This window comes from Nomascus leucogenys, chromosome 5 (genome assembly GCF_006542625.1).
Source record: "Nomascus leucogenys isolate Asia chromosome 5, Asia_NLE_v1, whole genome shotgun sequence".
NCBI classification, from domain to species: domain Eukaryota; kingdom Metazoa; phylum Chordata; class Mammalia; order Primates; family Hylobatidae; genus Nomascus; species Nomascus leucogenys.
In genome coordinates, this window is record NC_044385.1 from 72871272 (window position 1) to 72891376 (window position 20105).

Below are 20105 nucleotides of genomic sequence, written 5' to 3' on the forward strand. Positions count from 1 at the left end.
AAAAAAAAGAAAACAAACATATTTTGTTTTCTTACATACTTGTCATTTGAGTTATCACATATACAGAAAATATATTGGACTTCTTGTATTTGTAAAATGTCTACTCAGATCACTCCTTTTTCCTTTCTTGTTAAAAACAGGTTCACAGACAGTATGAAGTGGCCTTTCTGTTTACATGTGTTTTTGTTGTATTGTCTTTGCAGTCGAAATCAGCTGTCCGCCCTGCCTGCCTGCCTGTGTGGTCTGCCTCTCAAAGTCTTAATCGCAAGTAACAACAAACTTGGATCATTACCAGAAGAGATAGGTCAGCTCAAACAGTTGATGGAGTTGGTATGTTACCGATTTTTAAGATGCTCTTTTTGGTTGGTTGACTGATCGTAGCCTATCAAGGTATTCAGAAAAACTTTTTGCTACAGTTGGACAAGGTGGAGTCTCTGTTGTTTGGGGGCAGGTACATGATAAAGACATTAAGTGGGGAGAGGAACAGCTTTGAAACTTCACTGTGACAGACACAGTTCCTGGAATTTAAAGGCTTCCTGTGATTTACAGCTCCTGAAGTTTGCAGGATTTGCAGTTTTTGAAGTTTATGGGCTATCATGTTGTAGTTAGTATTTTTTTTCAGATTGCATATAAATTTATAAAAAATTATGGCTAAACTGCCAAAATAATCTACAAATAAGTTAGTAGGCCACACTTCATGAAGGTATAAAATTAAGTCAGAAGACAGAAAGAACAGGGTGCTCTGATTCTGTGGAGATTTTAGAAATCATTGTCGCAAATTGATGTAATTTTAAAATGTGACCGTGTCCCTAGGGATAGAAAAGGAGAACAAGCTATAGATGAGCAGAGATGGATTACAAATGTGTGTGAAGCTGAGATGCACTGTTATATTTCAGCTCTTTCACTACTAATTTAATTATTTACCTTTTTTCTAAATTGGGAAATAATGAATGCTTTCTAAACTTTCATTGAGCTAACATAGGTGAAGGAAGAAACAGGAGTTAGCAGTCAGGCTGAAAGGTAATAGTCTTCACTTATCATCTAAGCATGGGCTTATTCCATCCTGACCTTGTGTCAGGCACAGGGCTTGATGTGATTAAATGATGAAGAGGGCACAGTACCTGTCTTCCAGTAGATTCCAGTCTAGAACATTGATGGCCGATAAGTTTTATCTATTGTGCCAGCTCCTCTGGGGCCACCTGGAGCACCACGGTGCTGGCCTGTGAGGCCCAGATAGAGAATGCTGTGATTGCTTAGTCGTGTCTGTAGTGGGATTGGGCTAGGAAAGTGATGGCACCCATGTCACATATGTATCAACTTTGACTTTAATATAGAAGTTAATAATTGCTATAGAAAGGCATCAGAGCTATAGAAAGTGTCTTTTTCATGGATTATTTGATAGCATTGTCCAAAACTCATTCCAACTAGCTCACACCAAAAATCAGGGTTGGTTAGAGGATGCAGGGGTCCATCAGATCACTTACGATAAAGACATTTGGTCACAGATCATGAGTGACTAGGACAAGACACTGGAATGTTGTGAAGGACAATGGCAGCGGTTCATTTTTCTGCTCAGCTTTTCCTCTTCCATAGAACGGCAGAGGTTGCCCAAGTTTAGATGTTCTCCCGGGTAAAGCACCTAGCAAGAGACCTACTAGCATCTCTCAGCCCTGGGTTCTAAGTGAGAGGCAGATCTGGTTTGATGTTCTCCCCTGACTGAGTCTGCTGTGCCCAAGGCACATGGTCACGCTGCTCAGATGTGGCTGTTGGGCTGCCACCAAAGGGCGTAATTCTGAAAGAAGACAGATATTAATTTGAGCAGACACTGCCCATCCCCCCCCCAACCCTGTCCCCAAAAGTTTCTATTACAAGAAGCATGTGCACGAGGCAGGGAATGATTAATTAATTCAGTCTTCGGGTTTTGAGAGATTTGGAAAAGAAGAACCCTTTGAGAGGCCCCTTAAATAAGCCCATGTGGGATTTCCTAGGAGGAAAAAAGAAGTCAGGGACAGGGACAGGGAAAGCATTCAAGGAGAAGGGACAGCTTGTGCAAAGGCAATACATCCTAGAAGTCCATGTTATGCTTGGGAGTAGGAAGCTGTTTAATGCTGCTGAAGTCTAGGTAGATAGAATGAGGCTGGGCATGCCATCCTCACGCCCACTGCCTTAGATTTAGGCCACAGGCAACTCCTTCACAGGGCATTCGAGGCCCTCTGTGGTTGCGCCCCTGCTCACCTCTTTGGGTTCATCTCTTGCCACTGGCACCTTCGCTCTCCGAGTTCCTACCTTCTGGGAATGCACCTTGTTCATTTTCACTTCTGGACTTGTGCACATGTCACCCTTTCGTCATGGGCTGTTTCTTCCTTCCCCCTCCTTTCTTGGTTAGTTCTTAGCCAAGTTGATCTCACTTTGTCCAAAAAGCCTTCCCAGATCCTCCAAGCCTGAGTTAGGTGCTCCTAAGGCAAGCACTCCATACTTATTACTCAATTTTCCTAGCATCACAGTTGTTTTCTTACTTGGATTTCTCTGTGCCAGCTCCCCCCACACCCTGAAAGCTGCTTACTTGCCGTTGCATCCCAGGTGCCTGGCACCTGATAGGCACCCAGCAGGTGTTTGCTGAATGTTACTGTTGAATGGTTGAAGGTGAACCTGGAAAGATGGCTGGGGCAGATTGTGAAGACCCTCAGGTGCTGGGCCTGAATGGGGTTGAGGGGGCAGGAAGACTCAATCTTGCTGTCCACATAACTCAGAAGGTGTCATTTTGACTGGTTCTAGGAAACAAAAATTTTCCTAGATGAAAGCTTTGGATGAAAGTGACGGTCATATGCTGCTGCTTTTTCTTTTAATGCTTCTTTTAGGTATCTGATGGCCACAAAATCCATGGCTGCTAAAATTTGGGTTAGGATTTGCAAATACAGTATGAATAACAATTTAAAAAAAAAACAGACTTTATTTTTAAGAGCAGTTTTAGGTTCACAGCAAAATTGAGAGGAAGGTACAAAGATATCCCACATACCCTCTACTCCCACACATGCACAGTCTCCCTGTCATCAACATTCTTCACCAGAGTGGTACATTTGTTACAATCTGTGAACCTATCCTGACACATCAATGTCACCCAAAGTCCACAGTTTACATTAGTGTTCACTCTTGGTGTTGTACATTCTATTGGTTTGGGTAAATGTATAATGACATGTGTCTCTGTCACTACCCTACAAATCCTCTGTGTCATCCCTCCCTCCTCCTTAACCCTGGCAACCACTGATCTTTACTGTCTCCATAGTTTTGCCTTTTCCAGAATATCACATAGTTGGAACCACACAGTATGTAGCCTTTTCAGATTGGCTTCTTTCACTTAGTAATATGTATTTAAGTTTCCTCCATGTTTTTCCATGGCTTGACGGCTCATTTTTTTTTTAGTGCTGAATAATATTCCACTGCCTGCACAGTTTATCTCCTCACCTCATGAGGGACATCTTGGTGGCTTGCAAGTTTTGTCAATTATGAATAAAGCTGACAAGTTGATTTTTTTTTTCATTATTTGAGGTCCTGTGCAGATGGGTGGCACATGGGTGAAATCAATCTTCTGGAACTTTTTGGTGCTGATACTTGCTTCTGTCCCATGAACCTTGGGTGTAAGTGACACCGCATGCCATCCATCAGCTGTGCTCTAGAGCTGTGTCAACTGGCTTATCTGTTAGCAGGTGGCACATGTGCTGAGCCTGAGAGGCAGCCCCATACGAGAGCAGGGCTTTCCTCAAATACCCTTTGTCAGCTGCAGGGCTGACATGTGTAAACAGTGTTGTCTCCAGCGTCAGGACACACTGGCTTTAGGGTGGCTCTAAGGGACACCCCATGCTTTTCTTGGGCACCCTGTCCTGGGCCCAGCTCTAACGAGGGCTGCCCTACATCCCAGTTACAGGACTGTCTTCACCTGGTTCTTGTGTCTTTTCTCCACCTGCAATAACTGTTGAACCCACAAGTTCTAGGATCTTAGAGCAATAGGGGATTGTAAAAGGCATTTAGTCCAAACTCTTGACATCTTACGAATGAAGAAACCCGAGGCAGAAAGCCAGTGCATGACATATGGAGTCACCCCTGTGTAGCTAAATTGTAACATAAGCTGAAACACCCTCACCCAGCGCAGTCCTGTGGAAATATAATGTAAGCAGTAAATTTGATTTTTGAAATACTGGTAGATACATAGCCAAATAAAAAGCAAGTGAAATTAATTGTAATAATATTTATTTAACCTAAAATAGCCAAAACATTATTACTTTGTCACCTGTATAATATAAAAAATATTAATGAGGTATTTTAGATGCTTTTTTTTCATGCTATGTCTTTGAAATCCAGTGTGTACGTAACTCTGAAAGTGCATCACAGGTTGTTGGACTGGCCATGTTTCTGGTGTTCATTGGCCACCCTCCTGGATTCGGCAGCTCTGTCGCCTATGTTCTTTCTATTCTCCTGCCCCTGTGTATGAGCAAGCGTGATCTTTGGAAAAGCATTTAATTATGAAGTTGGTAAAAATACAGTAAGTGGTCATTATTTAACCACAAAGAGGGACTGGCCTTGCTTAAGTCACGGTCTAAAAAAAAGATTATTTTCCATCCATTCTCACTTATCTTTCATATCTTTTTGCTTAAAATAGTAGTATTACTATAGGTAACCATATCATTATTTTTAGCTATCAATTGGAAAAAAAAAAAATTCCCTGGAGGGCCAGAAGTAATTCTAGAATTGCTGTGGGAGGCTTCTGTTTTGTAGTCACAAAGTAACCAACTTGTTACAAGATTTGGGAGCACCCCAAGCATTCAGAATACTTGAAGCCCTTCAGTGCCAAGACAGTGTCTCAGCTTATTAGGCTCTAAGTATTGTTTGTTAACTATTTTAGAAGAAATATTTTTAAATTGTTCACATCAGACTCAGAGTATTCAAAATGGATTTTTTTTTTTTTTTTTTTGGTAGAGTCTTGCTCTGTTGCCCAGGCTGCAGTGCAGCGGCACAATCTCGGCTCACTGCAGGCTCTGCTTCCCAGGTTCAAGCAATTCTCCTGCCTCAGCCTCCCAAGTAGCTGGGACTACAGGTGCGTACCACTGAGCCCAGCTAACTTTTTGTATTTTTAGTAGAGATGAGGTTTCACTATGTTGGCCAGGCTGCTCTCGAACTCCTGACCTCAAGTGATCCACCCACCTTGGCCTCCCAAAGTTCTGGGATTGCAGGCGTGAGCCACCATGCTCGATTAGAATTGTAAACTCTCTTTTCTTCTAAGTGTGAGTGAACATTCCAGAGTCAGCAGTCACTTAAAAAAATAAATAAAATAAAAAATAAAAAAAACTTTAACCATCTACAAGAAAGCAGTTGTCTTTTCTAATTTGTGAAAGGAATTGGAGTTGGAAAATGATATCTTTCTAAATACATTAGAATTATATAAGATTTTTTTTTTTTAAATGCATTCCCATTCAGTCACTGCCTTGTCCTGCCGTTTGAGACTGTGCAGGAAATGTCGAAAAGCAGTTGTTCCTCCTCCCATGAAGAAGCCACAAAGATACACTACTGACATGTCCTTTTCTTGACTCAACAAGAGCAGCCAAGTTGTATTTCTACATTGTTGCAGCTGCAGGAAAACTTATGGAATCTTAGCTCCATGGAGCTGGCCCCTCCAGGGTCATTTCAGATGGGAATGATCTGGAACTTTCTGACCTCTCTGGCTGTTCTGAATGACTTCTATATACTCTGTTGCCTCACTGCTGTAGCGTATGGATATGTTGCTTTGTACGTCTGTCTGCCTGTGCTTTCTATAAGGAGAAGAGATAAAGCATTCACATTTACTGAGCACCTGGTATATACCAGGCACTCTGCTAGTTATACATCTATTATTTCATATAGTCTTGAAAATAAGCCAGCAAGGTAGGTATCATGTTTATATTTTACAAATAAGTTTCAATTTTAGAATTACTTAGCCAAAGCCACAAGGATATGAAGAGGTAGAGCTGGAGTCAAAATGAGGTTTTTAAATCAGAGTCCTCACCACAATACAGCACTGTCTCTTCACCTAAACTGTAAGCCCCTCATGGAGTGGGGCCGTGATTTTTCTCCTTGGAGTTCCCTGGTTTAACTCCCAGTGGTTTTTCCATTAAAGTTGTGGGAGGAAAATGTTACAAAAAAAAAAGGTTTGGTACAAATGGTCAATGTCTCACTAATGTTTTGTTACTGTGGAACCAAGAGTCAGGGAAGTGGTCTGTAGACTTGTGTTGGCTAAATCTCATTTTACTCATTAAAACCTTGTTAACGTATTGAAAACATGGTTCTTTTACTGCTAAACCATGCCTGATGGATGAGGTATATTTGTTAAGAGATGCTGTATAAGTGCCATGTGTTATAATTAACAGGCAGCTGTAAAAACAAACACCCTGTTAGAACACAATAAAATTGAGAACCTTTTATGGGGCATTTGCCAAAGATCTAAGAGTTTTCTCATTGGTTCCCTGTACATGGTGACATGCTGTGGTCCAGAGATGTTTTTTTCTCAATTCTATCCTCTCTGAAGTCATGCAGTGTGTGAAAATCATGTCTTCTAGCTCTTACCTTCACATGAGAGAACACAATATCGCTGATTTAAAACCTGCTTTTCTAATCAAAAAGCTCACAAGGCCTGGCTCAAGTAACGACTAGTTGGAAGGTGCATTTCCTGGCCTTGATTGGATATGCTATTTTTTATTCTTTTTTCATGAAATGTTTGGTTGTGTGGAGAGTTTGGATTCAAAGACTGATTATTGAGCAGCTGCTGAGGAAAATCCCTTCTTCATTATTTGCATGGGCAGCATTCCAGTCTCTGAGGGAGATAACAGCGGAGGCATAAATTCACGTGCTCGCCATGCTGTTTGTCCATTCGTGGTCTCTGGAGGCACCTCTTAACCTCTGGTTTCTGTGGGATGATTGGAAACCCAGGGCTTGCTCAAGGCCTTCTGTGCTTCCATTTCTGCCTTTCTTCTGAAGAGCAGTGGGGTAGGCCGTGTGTTTGTAAACTTAGGAGAACTGTGCAATAGAGTTTTGCTCTGGAAAAAAGACACTGATGTTGAAAGGTGGTAATTTGTTATTCCAGAGCTTTCTTGAGAAAGATTCAAGTTTAAATGAACGTATTTTCTTTTTAAGGCAGCGAGTTCTGGCCGGGTGCGGTGGCTCATGCCTGTAATCCCAGCACTTTGGGAGGCCGAGATCAGGAGTTCAAGACCAGCCTGACCAACATGGTGAAACCCTGTCTCTACTAAAAATACAAAAATTAGCCAGGCATGGTGGCATGCACCTGTAATCCCAGCTACACAGCAGGCTGAGGGAGGAGAATCGCTTGAATCTGGGAGGCGGAGGTTGCAGCAAGCTGAGATTGAGCCACCGCAGTCCAGCCTGGGTGACAGAGACTCCATCTCATGGGGGTGGGGGGAAAGACAGCAAGTTCTGACCACAGGCATTGAGGGTTTTTGACTGTTAAGAAATCAAAATTGACATTTCTCAGTTAGTTACATATCTGTGTTTCAACCAAAATCATTTCATTATCTCTGATGTAGCAAATAGACTTTCCTCATATTGGAGGATAATTAGAATTATTTAATCCTTACCTGTTCTTTTGATAGAGACACAGAAAGGGTAAGACATTTACCTAAAGTTACACAGTGAGTCATACAAAATGCACTTCCACCAAAGGGCATGGCTACATGACAGGAGGCTACTATTAGTAGCTTGCAGTTCCTGTCAGAACGTTTGCATTTATTCAATTAAATAAAGAGCTAGATTCTTACAAAAATACATCTCAAGCAGTATTACCATACTAAGTTTTTGAAACCTAAGTATCAGAGCAAGGTCACGTGTATAAGTACTACCTGCAGTTCCAGTGTGTGGCCTGATCTTGCTGGAACTATTCTGTAACCAAGATCATCTTGACACAGTATTTATGTTTTTTTTTTTTCTTTTCTTTTTTCTTTTTGTTTTAAGACAGGGTCTTACTCTGTCACTCAGGCTGGAATGCAGTGCCATGGTCACAGCTCACTGCAGCCTTGACCTCTCAGGCTCAAGCAATCCTCCCACCTTAGCCTCCCAAGTAGCTGAAACCACAGGTGCATGCCACCATACCCGACTAATTTTTTAACGTCTTTTTGTAGAGTCAGGGTTTCCTTATGTTCTCTACGCTGGTCTAAAACTCCAGAGCTCAAGCTATCTGCCCACCTTGGCCTTCCAAAGTGCTGGGATTATAGGCATGAAACATCGTGCCCTGCCTATGTTGGTTTTCACTAGACATCCTTCCTTAAAAAAAATACTTCTAGTCGGCCGGGCATGGTGGCTCACGCCTGTAATCCCAGCACGTTGGGAGGCCAAAGCGGGTGGGTCACCTGAGGTCAGGAGTTCGAGACCAGCCTGGCCAACATGGTGAAACCCCGTCTCTACTAAAAATACAAAAAAAAAAAAAAAAGTTAGCCAGGTGTGGTGGCACACACCTGTAATCTCAGCTACCTGGGAGACTGAGGCAGGAGAATCGCTTGAACCCGGGAGGCAGAGGTTTGCAGTGAGCCAAGATCGCGCCATCGCACTCCAGTCTGGTCGACAGAGCGAGACAATGTCTCAAAACAAAACAAAACAAAAAAAACTTCTAGTATTTTTTACAATATTACTTTCTGAAAGTGAGCATAACCTAGTTTAATAATCCCTGAATTTATTCTCCGAATTTAAATCCTTGTTATTTTTGCATTCTGAAGGTCAGTTAGCAACGAGCACTTAGTAACAAAAATATATTAATCTCCAACATGGTTTTAATACTTCTAGAGACTCTTTTTATTGTGATGAGGAGAGAATTTTATTTCTAAAGTTTTTCTTTTGGTTACCTAAAAACATGATGACCAGTGGAAAATAAGTACGTGTTAAGTCACAGTTCAAATTCTCTATTTTGTTTTTTATCTAAATGACAAAGTTGGACTGGCTGGTCTATAAAAAACTTAAGCTTGAGTATTTATATTACTATAATTAGATTCGCTTCTGTATCAAAAAGAATAAATTCAGTAAATATTTATAACATGCTCATGATTCTTTTTGATCTGCCTGTGTATTTGTGGTATTATAGTACTAACTGTAGGGTGCTATGATTTCACTGAAGTTTGGAATCGTTCTCTAAGGCATAGCTTAGGGCTAATAGAAAATTCAGAAGGGATTCATTTGACTATTTTAATAAGTCACTGAATATGGAATTTATAAGCTGGTAAATTCTTACTAATTGCCGAAGTGTGAGGCATTAGTGTTGTTTTTATTTACATTCATTTTCCTAAATCGTATCTTCTTTAAATCAGTCTGTAAAATTCATACCTTATCTTAGGCTGAATTTGAACAAAAGTGTTCTAGAGAACAAGGCCATTCTAGAAATATTGCTTTTACATTTTCAAAACGGAAATATTTTATCCCCAAACACCTAGACTATTATCTCCTGTTTCTTCCTCCTTAACCCCCAGCTAATTAAGACAGTGACCCATGGGGTTTTATTTTTGTGATGAATTTATAACCTCTTTAAAACGTGGCAAGATTCAGTGCCTTGTAGGAATAGAGTTTTGCACTATTTCTACAATGTTGATTACACAATAGTGAAATGTTATCCTATGTGCTAAATCTGCTTGGGCATTTTCCCCCCATTATTTGTCAGGATGGGAAGTAATTGACAACAGTGCAGAGTACTATTAAAATAATTTGACCTTCACCATATACCCTCCAAAATGTGAACGGACAATTGGACTTTGTGTTTTGAATTGTCTACAGATATCCTGTCCTCTAAATCAGAAGGGAAAAAACTTGTATTTATCGTTACATGAAGTTTTTTAAAGTAAATTGAGTGATCATTTTCCCTACTGCTAAATAAGTTTTCAAATATCGCTAGGGGGAGTTGATTTTTTTAATAAGGCTGTTATGTTAGAAACATATGATGGAAAAAAATCACCTTACGATTAGAGAAACAGCATATTTTGATTTCCTAGCTAACTCAAACATGACCAGCAAAGAGCAAGGTGAGTATAGTTCACACTAAAAAATGGAATAAGGCTTAGTTTCATCTCATGCTGTGAATAACGTGCTACCTAAATATATCTGTTATCTTTTTGCTTTCCCCTCCTCCCTCCTTATTTATTAAGAGAAAGATTAAAATAAAATTATGTCTTTGAAGCTTCTGGAAATTGTCAGTTTCATATTGAAAATCTGTGATTTCCATAATTTGTATAAGGATCTTTCTCGTGCTGTCACTCACAAGACTTTAAAAAAACTTGTTTTAGATGCCAATAACGTCCATTTTCTCTAGAGATGGAAAATAATTCCTTCTAATTCTTCCCCACAAGCACGCCCACTTCTCCTGCCAACAACATCACCAAAGTGACTGTATCTGGTCATGAGTTCCATAGGAGGATGTGATTTCCTGCATTTTCTAGGACTCACCTGTGTGGTATTTGTGTGAGGACTCTTTTAAAATAGGATGGAATGGCACCTTTTGCTTATTTGTAACTTAGTTAAGGCAAAGAAAGCTTTCATTGAAAGGATTTGATTGTTGGCTCTTGTGACTGAGCAAAGGCCCCAGTAATTGGGAAAAGATGGCATTTTACTGTTCTCTTCTCCCATGTGGAAACACATTCAGAAAGGCAGGGCAATTTACTGACTCAGCGAGGGGCTGAGAGTGACTGAACACAATCTCTGGACCTCCTAATTCTGTAATTACTTCCCTCGATGTTTTTGTCTCTGCAGATGTGCTTGTGGAGTTTGTTTCTGTTTTTGTTTTAAACACTAGAAGTGTTTTTCTCAAACTTGTGTGTGACTTTTCTGGGCCAGGAGGGATACAGCAACCACAGTTGGGGGTGATGCCGCTGAACACCCGGTGCCCTCAGCCCATGTCACCCCACCTCCCCCATCAGACTGCTGTACAGAGAAGCTTGGGGAGGTGTCTGCACTGTGCACACTCAGCCTTTATAGAGGACAACTTCATTCCTTTTTAGCAGGAGTGATACTGTTCCTCTTCATCGGGTGGTATCCATTGAGCACTGTCATGATGAGGACAGGTTGATAGATCACCTGCAGCCTTTTAGATGAGACCAGGTTAGAGGGCAGGGATCAACTGTGTTGTGTACAGCCTGGTCTAAATGTGGAGCCTGGGAGTGTTCACTGGATTGGTCGATGATGAGTTCATCTTATTTGAATGAAAGTGAAACAGATTTCTGAAACGAGGCTTTGCTGCCTTCTATGGTGAAAGGGGAGAGCTTTTCCAGGTTCAAAGGTAAAGTGGGATATTTAAGGCCTTGATCTCACTGGAATCATTTATATCTTTAGTTCTGAGATACCAAGTGGGACCTGCGTGGGATTTAGTGTATATGTTGGAGCATCCCGGGTCCTAGGGTCCTGGAGACAGAAGGAGCCACAGTATTATGGAGTGTCACCATAAGTGGATTTTAGAAGTTTGATCCAACATTTATTGATCCCTTACTTTATACTTGGCACTCTACCTGGCACTGGGAGGATGGAATGAATAAGACATGGTCCCTCCCACCCAGGAGCTCATAGGCTTAAAGGGGAATGTAAACCCGTGAGCAAATGACTTAAAGTGACATGCTATCTAAAGGACCACACAGGAAGAAGTGGTCAGTCTCCCTGGGCATTAGATCAGAGTGGGAGAGGTGGGAGAAGCCTTGTGAAAGATTTCACGAAAGAGGTTGAGGCTTGAATTAAGTCTTTAAAAATGAGTCAGTGGAACAAGAGGACAATATTGGGGACTGGCATATCAGGCAGGGAAGGAGCATGAACAAGTTTGGGAATTATTAAATACTGAAAACTGCCAGAAGCAGTAACGTGGCTGGAGTGTAGGTTGTGAGGAGGGACATTCAGAGAAATGGTGCTGGAGAAATGGAGAGACCTCATCATAGACACTGGCCTTACTGCCCAGTTTGGACTTTATAGTTGTTGAGGAGCCTCTGCAAGTGTTTAAGCTGGTGAACAGCATGATGGCATTTGCACTCTGGCCGCTCTGTGAAGGATGCATCCAAGGCGGAGACTGATGTATGGAAACCAGTCAGGAGATCATGATAGCACCCAGCTAAGAGAGAGCACTGGTCTACACCGTAGGAGTAGCTGGGGGTGGGTGGGGGAGTGAAGAACCCAGCACGGCTCCTAGAGCCAAGAGGAAGAGTGGGATTCGGGGAGATCCTAAGGATATAGAAGATTATAAATGTCAAGGCCTCCATTTCGCATGTGTCAAGGGGGGTTCCAATCAAGGCTTAATTGAGTATTTGCTTCTTAAAGCAAAGAAGACAAGAATTGCTTGTGAAATGATGGCAAGGTGGTCAGCTGTAAGGTTTCTAGCCTGTGGTGAAGAACTCCATTTTAAATAAATAGTGCATCCAAACAGTTCATTAATATCCTAGTTTTTCACTGCAAAACATGAGAGTTTGGTAAAATAAGATGCATTGTAGTCTTCTATTTAGAGGCACGATGGGATAGTGGCCCAACAGTGAGCTGGTAATTCATTTCTAGTGTTAACTCTGGCACTTGCATGCTTTGGGTGACTGGCTAAACTTTTCTGAGCCCCACTTTTTGATTTGTAAATATTAGGCTAGTAATATTGCCCAGTGGGTTTGTTGTGAGAATTCAGTAAAATCGAAGCATGTCAAAGTGGCAGGCCAGAGGCTGGTGAAGCGGCTGCCGAATGCTACTAATGTCCACCCTTCTCCATTTTTCTCTCCTCTGAGGGAGTTTAAAACGTTCAGCTTTTTCTTCTCTGTGCTGAGTCTTAATGCTAGGGACCTGGAGATGAATATAAAAGTGTACCTGTGTAGTTGTCCAAATATTTAAATTCCTTAAGGAGACTTCACATGAAATGCTTGATTTCCTGGAAAAAGATGTTTATTATTTCTCTCTCTGCTTTTGATACAGGATGTCAGCTGCAACGAGATCACAGCGTTGCCCCAGCAGATAGGTCAGTTGAAATCTCTACGAGAACTGAATGTCAGAAGAAATTACCTTAAAGTTTTACCACAAGGTAAAAAAGAAAGGGAAAATGAAGAAAATGGGAGACTTGCATTATTTTATGTTTTGGGGGGTTTACTTTTGTGAAGAGGGTGGATCTTTTTTTTGTGTGTGTATGTGTGTGTGTGTGCCTACTACTTAATAATTAGGATTTGAATTTCACATACAGATAACAAAAAAGTGATATTCAGGCTGTGATTTTAGTCAAGGGCTACAGCAACAAAATCATTCCCCTAGGTAATGCTGTGGGACACGGGGGTGGACGTGGGTGTATTCGTTTGCTGGGGCTAACTATAACAAAGAACCACAGATGGAGTGGCTTAAATAACAGAACTTCATCTTCTCACAGTTTTGGAGGCTGGATGCCTGGGATCAAGGTGCCAGCAGGGTTGGTTCCCTCTGAGGCCTCTCGGCTTGTGGGTGGCATCTTCTCCTCCCTGGGTCTTCACGTCATCTCCCCTCTGTGCATGTCTGTGTCCTAATCTCCTCTTCTTACAAGGACACCAAGGATTAGAGCTGCCCTCATGACCTCATTTTAATTAACTTAATTACCCTTTTAAAGTCCCTATCTCCAAATACAGTCACATTCTGAGGTAATAGAGGTTAGGACGTCAATATATGAATTTTCGAAGGATTCAAGCCAGCCCATTGCAGGGGATGACATGAATTGTTTTGGGTATGGCTATGTGACGTTTTGGGACGTGAAATTTCGGGGACATGCTTTGTTCTACAGATCCTGTCTGTCAGGATTTCTAGCCTTGGGGATCTGGGAGCACTGGTTGGGAACTCCCAGTGTCTAGAATCTGTTCTGAGGTGAGGGTGCTGCCTCTGCTGGAGTGATACTTGGACTAATATCTCACTGGTGGTCTTGGTAAGTTTCACCAGTGGTGGCAGCAGAACCTCAGCATTGAGACGTGGCTCCCAACCACCCAGCATGAACACCAAGACCTCAGACAGGCCTGCTTTGCAGCCATGCGCTTCCATAGTATGTCTGTCTGGTAGTGTGTTGAGTTCAAGGAAGATATATCTATTTATTCAGAAATTGCCTGCCATTTAGAGCATGAAAGCAGCCTCATAGGGGGTAGTGGATCTGCATTTGGTGTTTGGGCTTGGACCTGGATCAGGAATGAACAGATGAGCCCTAGAACCCTGAATGCTTTCTCCAAAGCCTACTCTGGTTTTCAGAGATCACATTGATTTCCACCGTTTTTGTTTAAAGTCTCTAGACATAGCCGATTTCAAACGTATATTTAAAAATATTTCTCAAAGCAAAACTGTAGTATTTGGAAACAGTCAGCATTTGGTTAATCTGACATTAATGGAACAATTTATGGATGCCTGATTTTAATTATCCTGTCTCTGCATCTTGATCTTTGGCTTGAAATGCTTCATAATAAGGCAAGAAAATGGAGCTCATGAAAGGGAAAGAACTTTGCAAAAGGTAATGTGCTTTATAGATGGGAGGTTCAAGTCCGCTTGCCATCTTTCACCTTTCTCATACTGACTTTCATTTTATAGAAGCAGAATTAGAAACTCAGCATTTTTTACTTCAGTACTTGAGATGACTTGGTTTAAAAATATTGATTTTTCATTTTGTCCTTGTACAGTCTCATTTTTGGATATATAAAACTTGTATTTGATTTAAGCAAGCACAAAAGGAAAGCTTATTAACAGCAAATTTATATGCATACAACCTTTTATGAGTTAAAGAAAACTTTCATTTAAACTTAAGCTCTCATGTTAATCATTGTGAAAATGTCAGAAATAATCGAACTCTCATTTTCAAAAGGAAAAATTAATTTGATCATTTTGCAATTGCCTGTCATAGTTTGGAAACGTGGAAAGAAAGTATATTCGCCGGGCGCGGTGGCTCACGCCTGTAATCCCAGCACTTTGGGAGGCCGAGGCGGGCGGATCACGACATCAGGAGGTCGAGACCATCCTGGCTAACATGGTGAAACCCCGTCTCTACTAAAAATACAAAAAAACTAGCCAGGCGAGGTGGCGGGTGCCTGTAGTCCCAGCTACTCGGGAGGCTGAGGCAGGAGAATGGCGTGAACCTCGGGGGGCGGAGCCTGCAGTGAGCCGAGATCGCGCCACTGCACTCCAGCCTGGGTGAAAGAGCGAGACTCCTTCTCAAAAAAAAAAAAAAAAAAAAAAAAAAAAAAGAAAGTATATTCACAAAATCTAGATTTTTGTCTCTCACTGGTTCCTCATTTTCTTACCTTAAAAGCATTCCTTTCCTTAAAAAGATCAATTATTCCATAATTATGTTTTCTCAGTTTTGATATCTTAAAAATATACTCAAAGCTAAAACTTCAGTTTACTGGAAATTTTTTTTTAAAAATAACTTCTTGAATATCAAGTTCCTTTTTGCTTCCCTCTGGAGAACTCTGTTGACAAAAGACCATTGAAAATACTTTCAGTTAGTGACTGTAAAGACTTTCCCTATTTACTTACATGTTTTTCCTCTTTGGGTACCCCTCCTCATATGCTTTCAATCTGAGGATGAAAAAAAACCCCAAAATTGTGGTCTAATTACTCATATCAATTTTGTGGTGATTTTACTACAACAACTGCAATAAGAAGACCATATTTTATTCTTTCTAGGACTAGAATGAACAGAGGATTAAAATAACATTCATTGCCTCTTACCAGTGGGGAGAGAGAGTGGGATTTGTTCTTCTTTTTTTTCTTACTCCCTTTTTCTACTCCACTTTTTTTGACCTTTCCTGGGCTGGTGTTGCAAAATTATCATTTTCTCCTTCATTTTATTGTTGTGAAACTGTCTGGTTCATATTTTCCTGAACTATGATGGCAATTGTCTTCTAAACTGGAACTAGAAAATGGTCATTATAAAACCTTTACTTATTTTATTTACCTGTAAGTTTTCTCCTGCTATGTTTTCCATGAACTTAGCCCTCTATTCTTGCTTTGAAGTCTTCATTTTAAGGGGCAAAGAATTGCTAAAGATCCAGAGTCCAGTTAAATTTTTCCAGTGATTTGCTAACCTAACTTTAGTTAACCATCTCAGAGATAGGTTGATATTGCTAGGGGTAACAGCTAGGAGGTGTTTCTCTTATCATGGAATCTTCATAATTCTTAACCATCTTACAAACAAGCTGTGAGGTGAAAGGGGATCTTGCTTTTCCTATTGTTTCACTTTCATGATTCCAGGGTCCTCCAGGACTAGTGTGGCCTGAGGTCAATTCCTCATCCTGCCAGAGGGGAGACAAGCTGGGTTGAGCAATGAACTAACTACTCAGGGCAATTTAAAAAATACAGTCCCTTACATTCCCAGAGTGCCTTGAATTCTGAGAGAGGTACTGGTTACTAGAATCTTTTCCTGCTGGAACTTGACATAACATAGCTGACTAAAGTGAAGACCGAAGAGCAGTGTAGGGGTAGAGGAGAAATAGTGTGAATTTTTACTCCAGGTCAGTGTCTTCAGTTACTCTTCTTTGTCTAATTCTTGCCCTTCTTCCACTTTGGAACTCCTTGAGTGTTTTAAAGCACAATATTCCATCCCTTAACCGATCCCATAAGAAAAGTTCCGAGGCCTCGTTCTGGAGTGAACCCTTCATAGCCCCTCACACAGAGATCTCAGTGGCTTGCCTGCATCACCCTAGATGTCTGGCGTGGCCCAGCCTCTCTGCTCTATGGAATATATTTGACTTTATTCCTAGCAGCTGCCAATGTCGTTTTGAATGCTTGAAATTACTTAGTGTTTACTGTGCCACTGGGTGGGGATTTTAAGCTAAGTGTAATGTTCTGTCTTCTGAGTGGAGCTACAGAAGACTTTTTAAAAGCTGTAGAATAAAGTCTCATCATACCAGAATTACAGGGCCTGTCGGAAAATTCTGAATTGGATAACATTTATTTTTTTAAATGCAGTTGAAAAACTCATGAATATATTTAGTGTAGCTAGTTCTGGGATAATGCCAGCCCAGATACATTGATTAGATAAGAATATTCTGTAATTAACGTATTACTCATGGGCTAGTGAGTGCTACTGGGAAACAGTTTGAAGTTAAAACATAAACATGTCCTGTGTGATGTAGCTTGCATGATTCTTTTGCTGAAAAAAAAAAGTATTTTTAAACAATAGATTTGTAAATGTCAAGTGTTTCCACTTTTTATCAGAACTAACAACAATTTAAAACTTTGGGGCACGCAATGAAAGATTTTCCCTCTTCTGGTAAAATGTTATGTACACACACCATGTATTCCTAATGTACAACTTGCCTTGAATTATACTCAATTGTGTTTTTCCTGAGAAGCAGAACATTAATTTTTGAATGATTAGCCATTTAATCTTATTGCTTTCTAAGGTTTTTTCTTTCTTTTTTTCTTTTTTCTATTATTTTAGAACTAGTAGATCTTCCCTTGGTAAAGTTTGACTTTTCCTGCAACAAAGTGCTCGTGATTCCAATTTGTTTCAGAGAGATGAAGCAGCTGCAAGTGTTACTACTTGAGAATAACCCTCTGCAGTCTCCTCCAGCACAGGTGAGGGGTCTTGCAGCAAAGCCAGTGCCCCATGGGATGTGCTGTTATAGGAGCCAAGGGAAAATTTCCCCTTCAGCCTCTGAAAGTTTGCTGAAAATCACTAATCACTGGCAAGCAGCAGATTAATTGGAGAAAAGGCATCAAAATGTATTAACGTGTACGTGGAAGCCTCCAGAGTGAAGACCCAAAGATACAGGGGAAATTGTCCATTTTTATGCTTACAAAGTGTGGGCAGCCATGTAGAAATATGATTGGACAAAAAGAGTGTGATCTCATGTTAATAGACTGAGTGAGGAAACCCAGCAGGGCCTGTCTGTCTGGATTCTTCTTGGGCTCTCTGAGGATCGTTCCTTCCTTCTGGGTGTGGGGCAGGACCCTCTTTGGAATGGGGGGTCTTACGGCCTCCTGTCAAACAAGAGAGGTCAGGTAATTTCTTTATGGCCAGTTTTTACACAGAAAGGCAGAGGGAAAGTTCAAGTAATATTTTGAGGTTTTAAAGGGGTTCTGGTTTCTATGACCAGCTTTGGGGAAGAGGGATTCAAATTATAAGGCTCCCTTCCTTGGGAGAATGGGACCAAGAGGCAAGAGGGCAGGAGAGGTCAGAGAAAAACTTTCGCTTCTGAGGCCTTCATTTTGGGGTATTGTTTTCTGATTCCCAATGCTATCAATAGTGCTTAAGCAACTCTCCAAAGGCCAGTTTTCTGATTATCTGCTGACGAGAATAATGCTCAATAAAACTTGATTGTAAACAGTCACAGCGAACCCTTGAGTGAATGTGAGAAACAATAAATTGTCTTCCGCTGTATCAAATCTATTCACCAGCACTTGGCTCACTATGCTAATCATTCCAGCTCCAGAATTAAATGTCTTATTATTTATCATTTTATTTGAATTTTTTTCATGGAGTATATTGATTGATTTTTTTTCTTTTTTTCTTTTTTTTTTTTTTTTTGAGACAGAGTCTCGCTCTGTCGCCCAGGCTGGAGTGCAGAGGTGCGATCTCAGCTCACCGCAGCCTCTGCCTCCCAGGATCAAGTGATTCTCCTGCCTCAGCCTCCTGAGTAGCTGGGACTACAGGCACCTGCCACCACACCTGGATCATTTTTGTATTTTTAGTAGAGACGAGGTTTCACCATGTTGGCCAGGCTGCTCTCGAATTCCTGACCCCCAGGGATCTGCCTGCCTTGGCCTCCCAAAGTGCTGGGATTACAGGCGTGAGCCACTGCTCCCAGCCATATATTCCTTATTTGAATGTTAGCTGGAAAATGGAATTTAAACACCTTTAAAACATGGTTATTGATTATTTAGAGACAAGTCCCCAGCTCAAATATTAAACTGCATGAGAGAAAAATGAAGTGCTATGCTTTCAGATGCTTAACCATGTAAATATTTTGAAGTTTATTTTCTTTTTAAATAATTTAACAGCTTCTTACATCTACAATTATTTTTAGGCTCTGAATTGCTTTCTGGGGGCTCGAAAATAATTGTGCTTTTCTCATCTTTTGTAACTGGAATTTCACCAGGCTGGTCATCTGAGTTTATACTTTTTATACTGTGTATACTTGAATACATTTTTGTTAGAATTTTATAGTTTAATGTAAGAAAAAGTGGGAACTTGCTTAAGCATGGTTTTCTATTCGAAGTAGAATTTGGAGGGAATGATTCCCAAAATTCTTACATGTTTTGGAAAGGATGGATTTAGTGTACATTGGTAGGGTGTCACTTAAAATGAAATTGGGAAAATTGAAATATACAGAGTAATGATTTGATACTTACATTTTGTTTTGTCATTGAAAAATGAATATGATTGCTATTAATTTTTCATAGATTTGCACAAAGGGCAAAGTTCACATATTTAAGTATCTGAGCATACAAGCATGCCAGATTAAGACAGCTGACTCCCTTTATCTCCACACCATGGAGAGGCCACATTTACACCAGCACGTGGAAGACAGGTGAGTCATGCCCTCATTCAAAGCCCCAGTTTAAAATTTGCCTAGGCCAAGGCCCTCCAGGTAGCTGACTTCAAAATCTGTTTGTTTTAAGTCACCATGGTATCTGCAGAAAACAAAGCAAAACAAAACAATTTGCTTTACTCACCTAATTCGTATTTAAAACAAGAAGTTGAGAAACTATTGGGATATGAAAGAAAAAACTGCTGCTATTGAGAATATTTTGGTATATCTCAAATATCATCTGTCTCCTAATCAATAATCAGTTCTTCCTGAGTAAATGTGTGTATACTTATAAATAAGATCTAGAATACAAATGTGAATATTTTTTACTTATCAAAATAACTATATTGAGCCCAGACATGCCTTTTTAGCAATTATTAATGTTGAATATGCCTCCAGAACAATGTTAAGAAAAAAATGAAGGCTTTATTTTTGGTCTTTTAAAAATGCAGTATGTGTAGTTTTTTTGCCACTTCCTGTTTCAAATGGAAAAGTTAGAACCCTTTCACACATCCTAGAGCTTCTTGTGGCATAAATCAAGCCTTGAGCTTCCAAAAAGCAACATTCCCACACTGAACACAGTTATAGAAATGCAGGTTCTTTTTAAGAAGT

At 40.6% G+C, this 20105-nt stretch overlaps 1 protein-coding gene across 4 annotated transcripts in view; it reads left to right on the plus strand.

The window, feature by feature from the left end:
* Window positions 1-20105, plus strand: part of LRCH1 (leucine rich repeats and calponin homology domain containing 1) — a 201558-nt gene that overhangs the window by 116193 nt on the left and 65260 nt on the right. For all 4 annotated transcript variants that reach the window (XM_030813371.1, XM_030813373.1, XM_030813370.1 and 1 more), the window contains exons 3-6: window positions 204-330; window positions 12940-13045; window positions 17402-17538; window positions 19366-19493. In XM_030813371.1, coding sequence (XP_030669231.1) covers window positions 204-330; window positions 12940-13045; window positions 17402-17538; window positions 19366-19493 — 498 coding nt within the window. The remainder of the gene's footprint in view (window positions 1-203; window positions 331-12939; window positions 13046-17401; window positions 17539-19365; window positions 19494-20105) is intronic.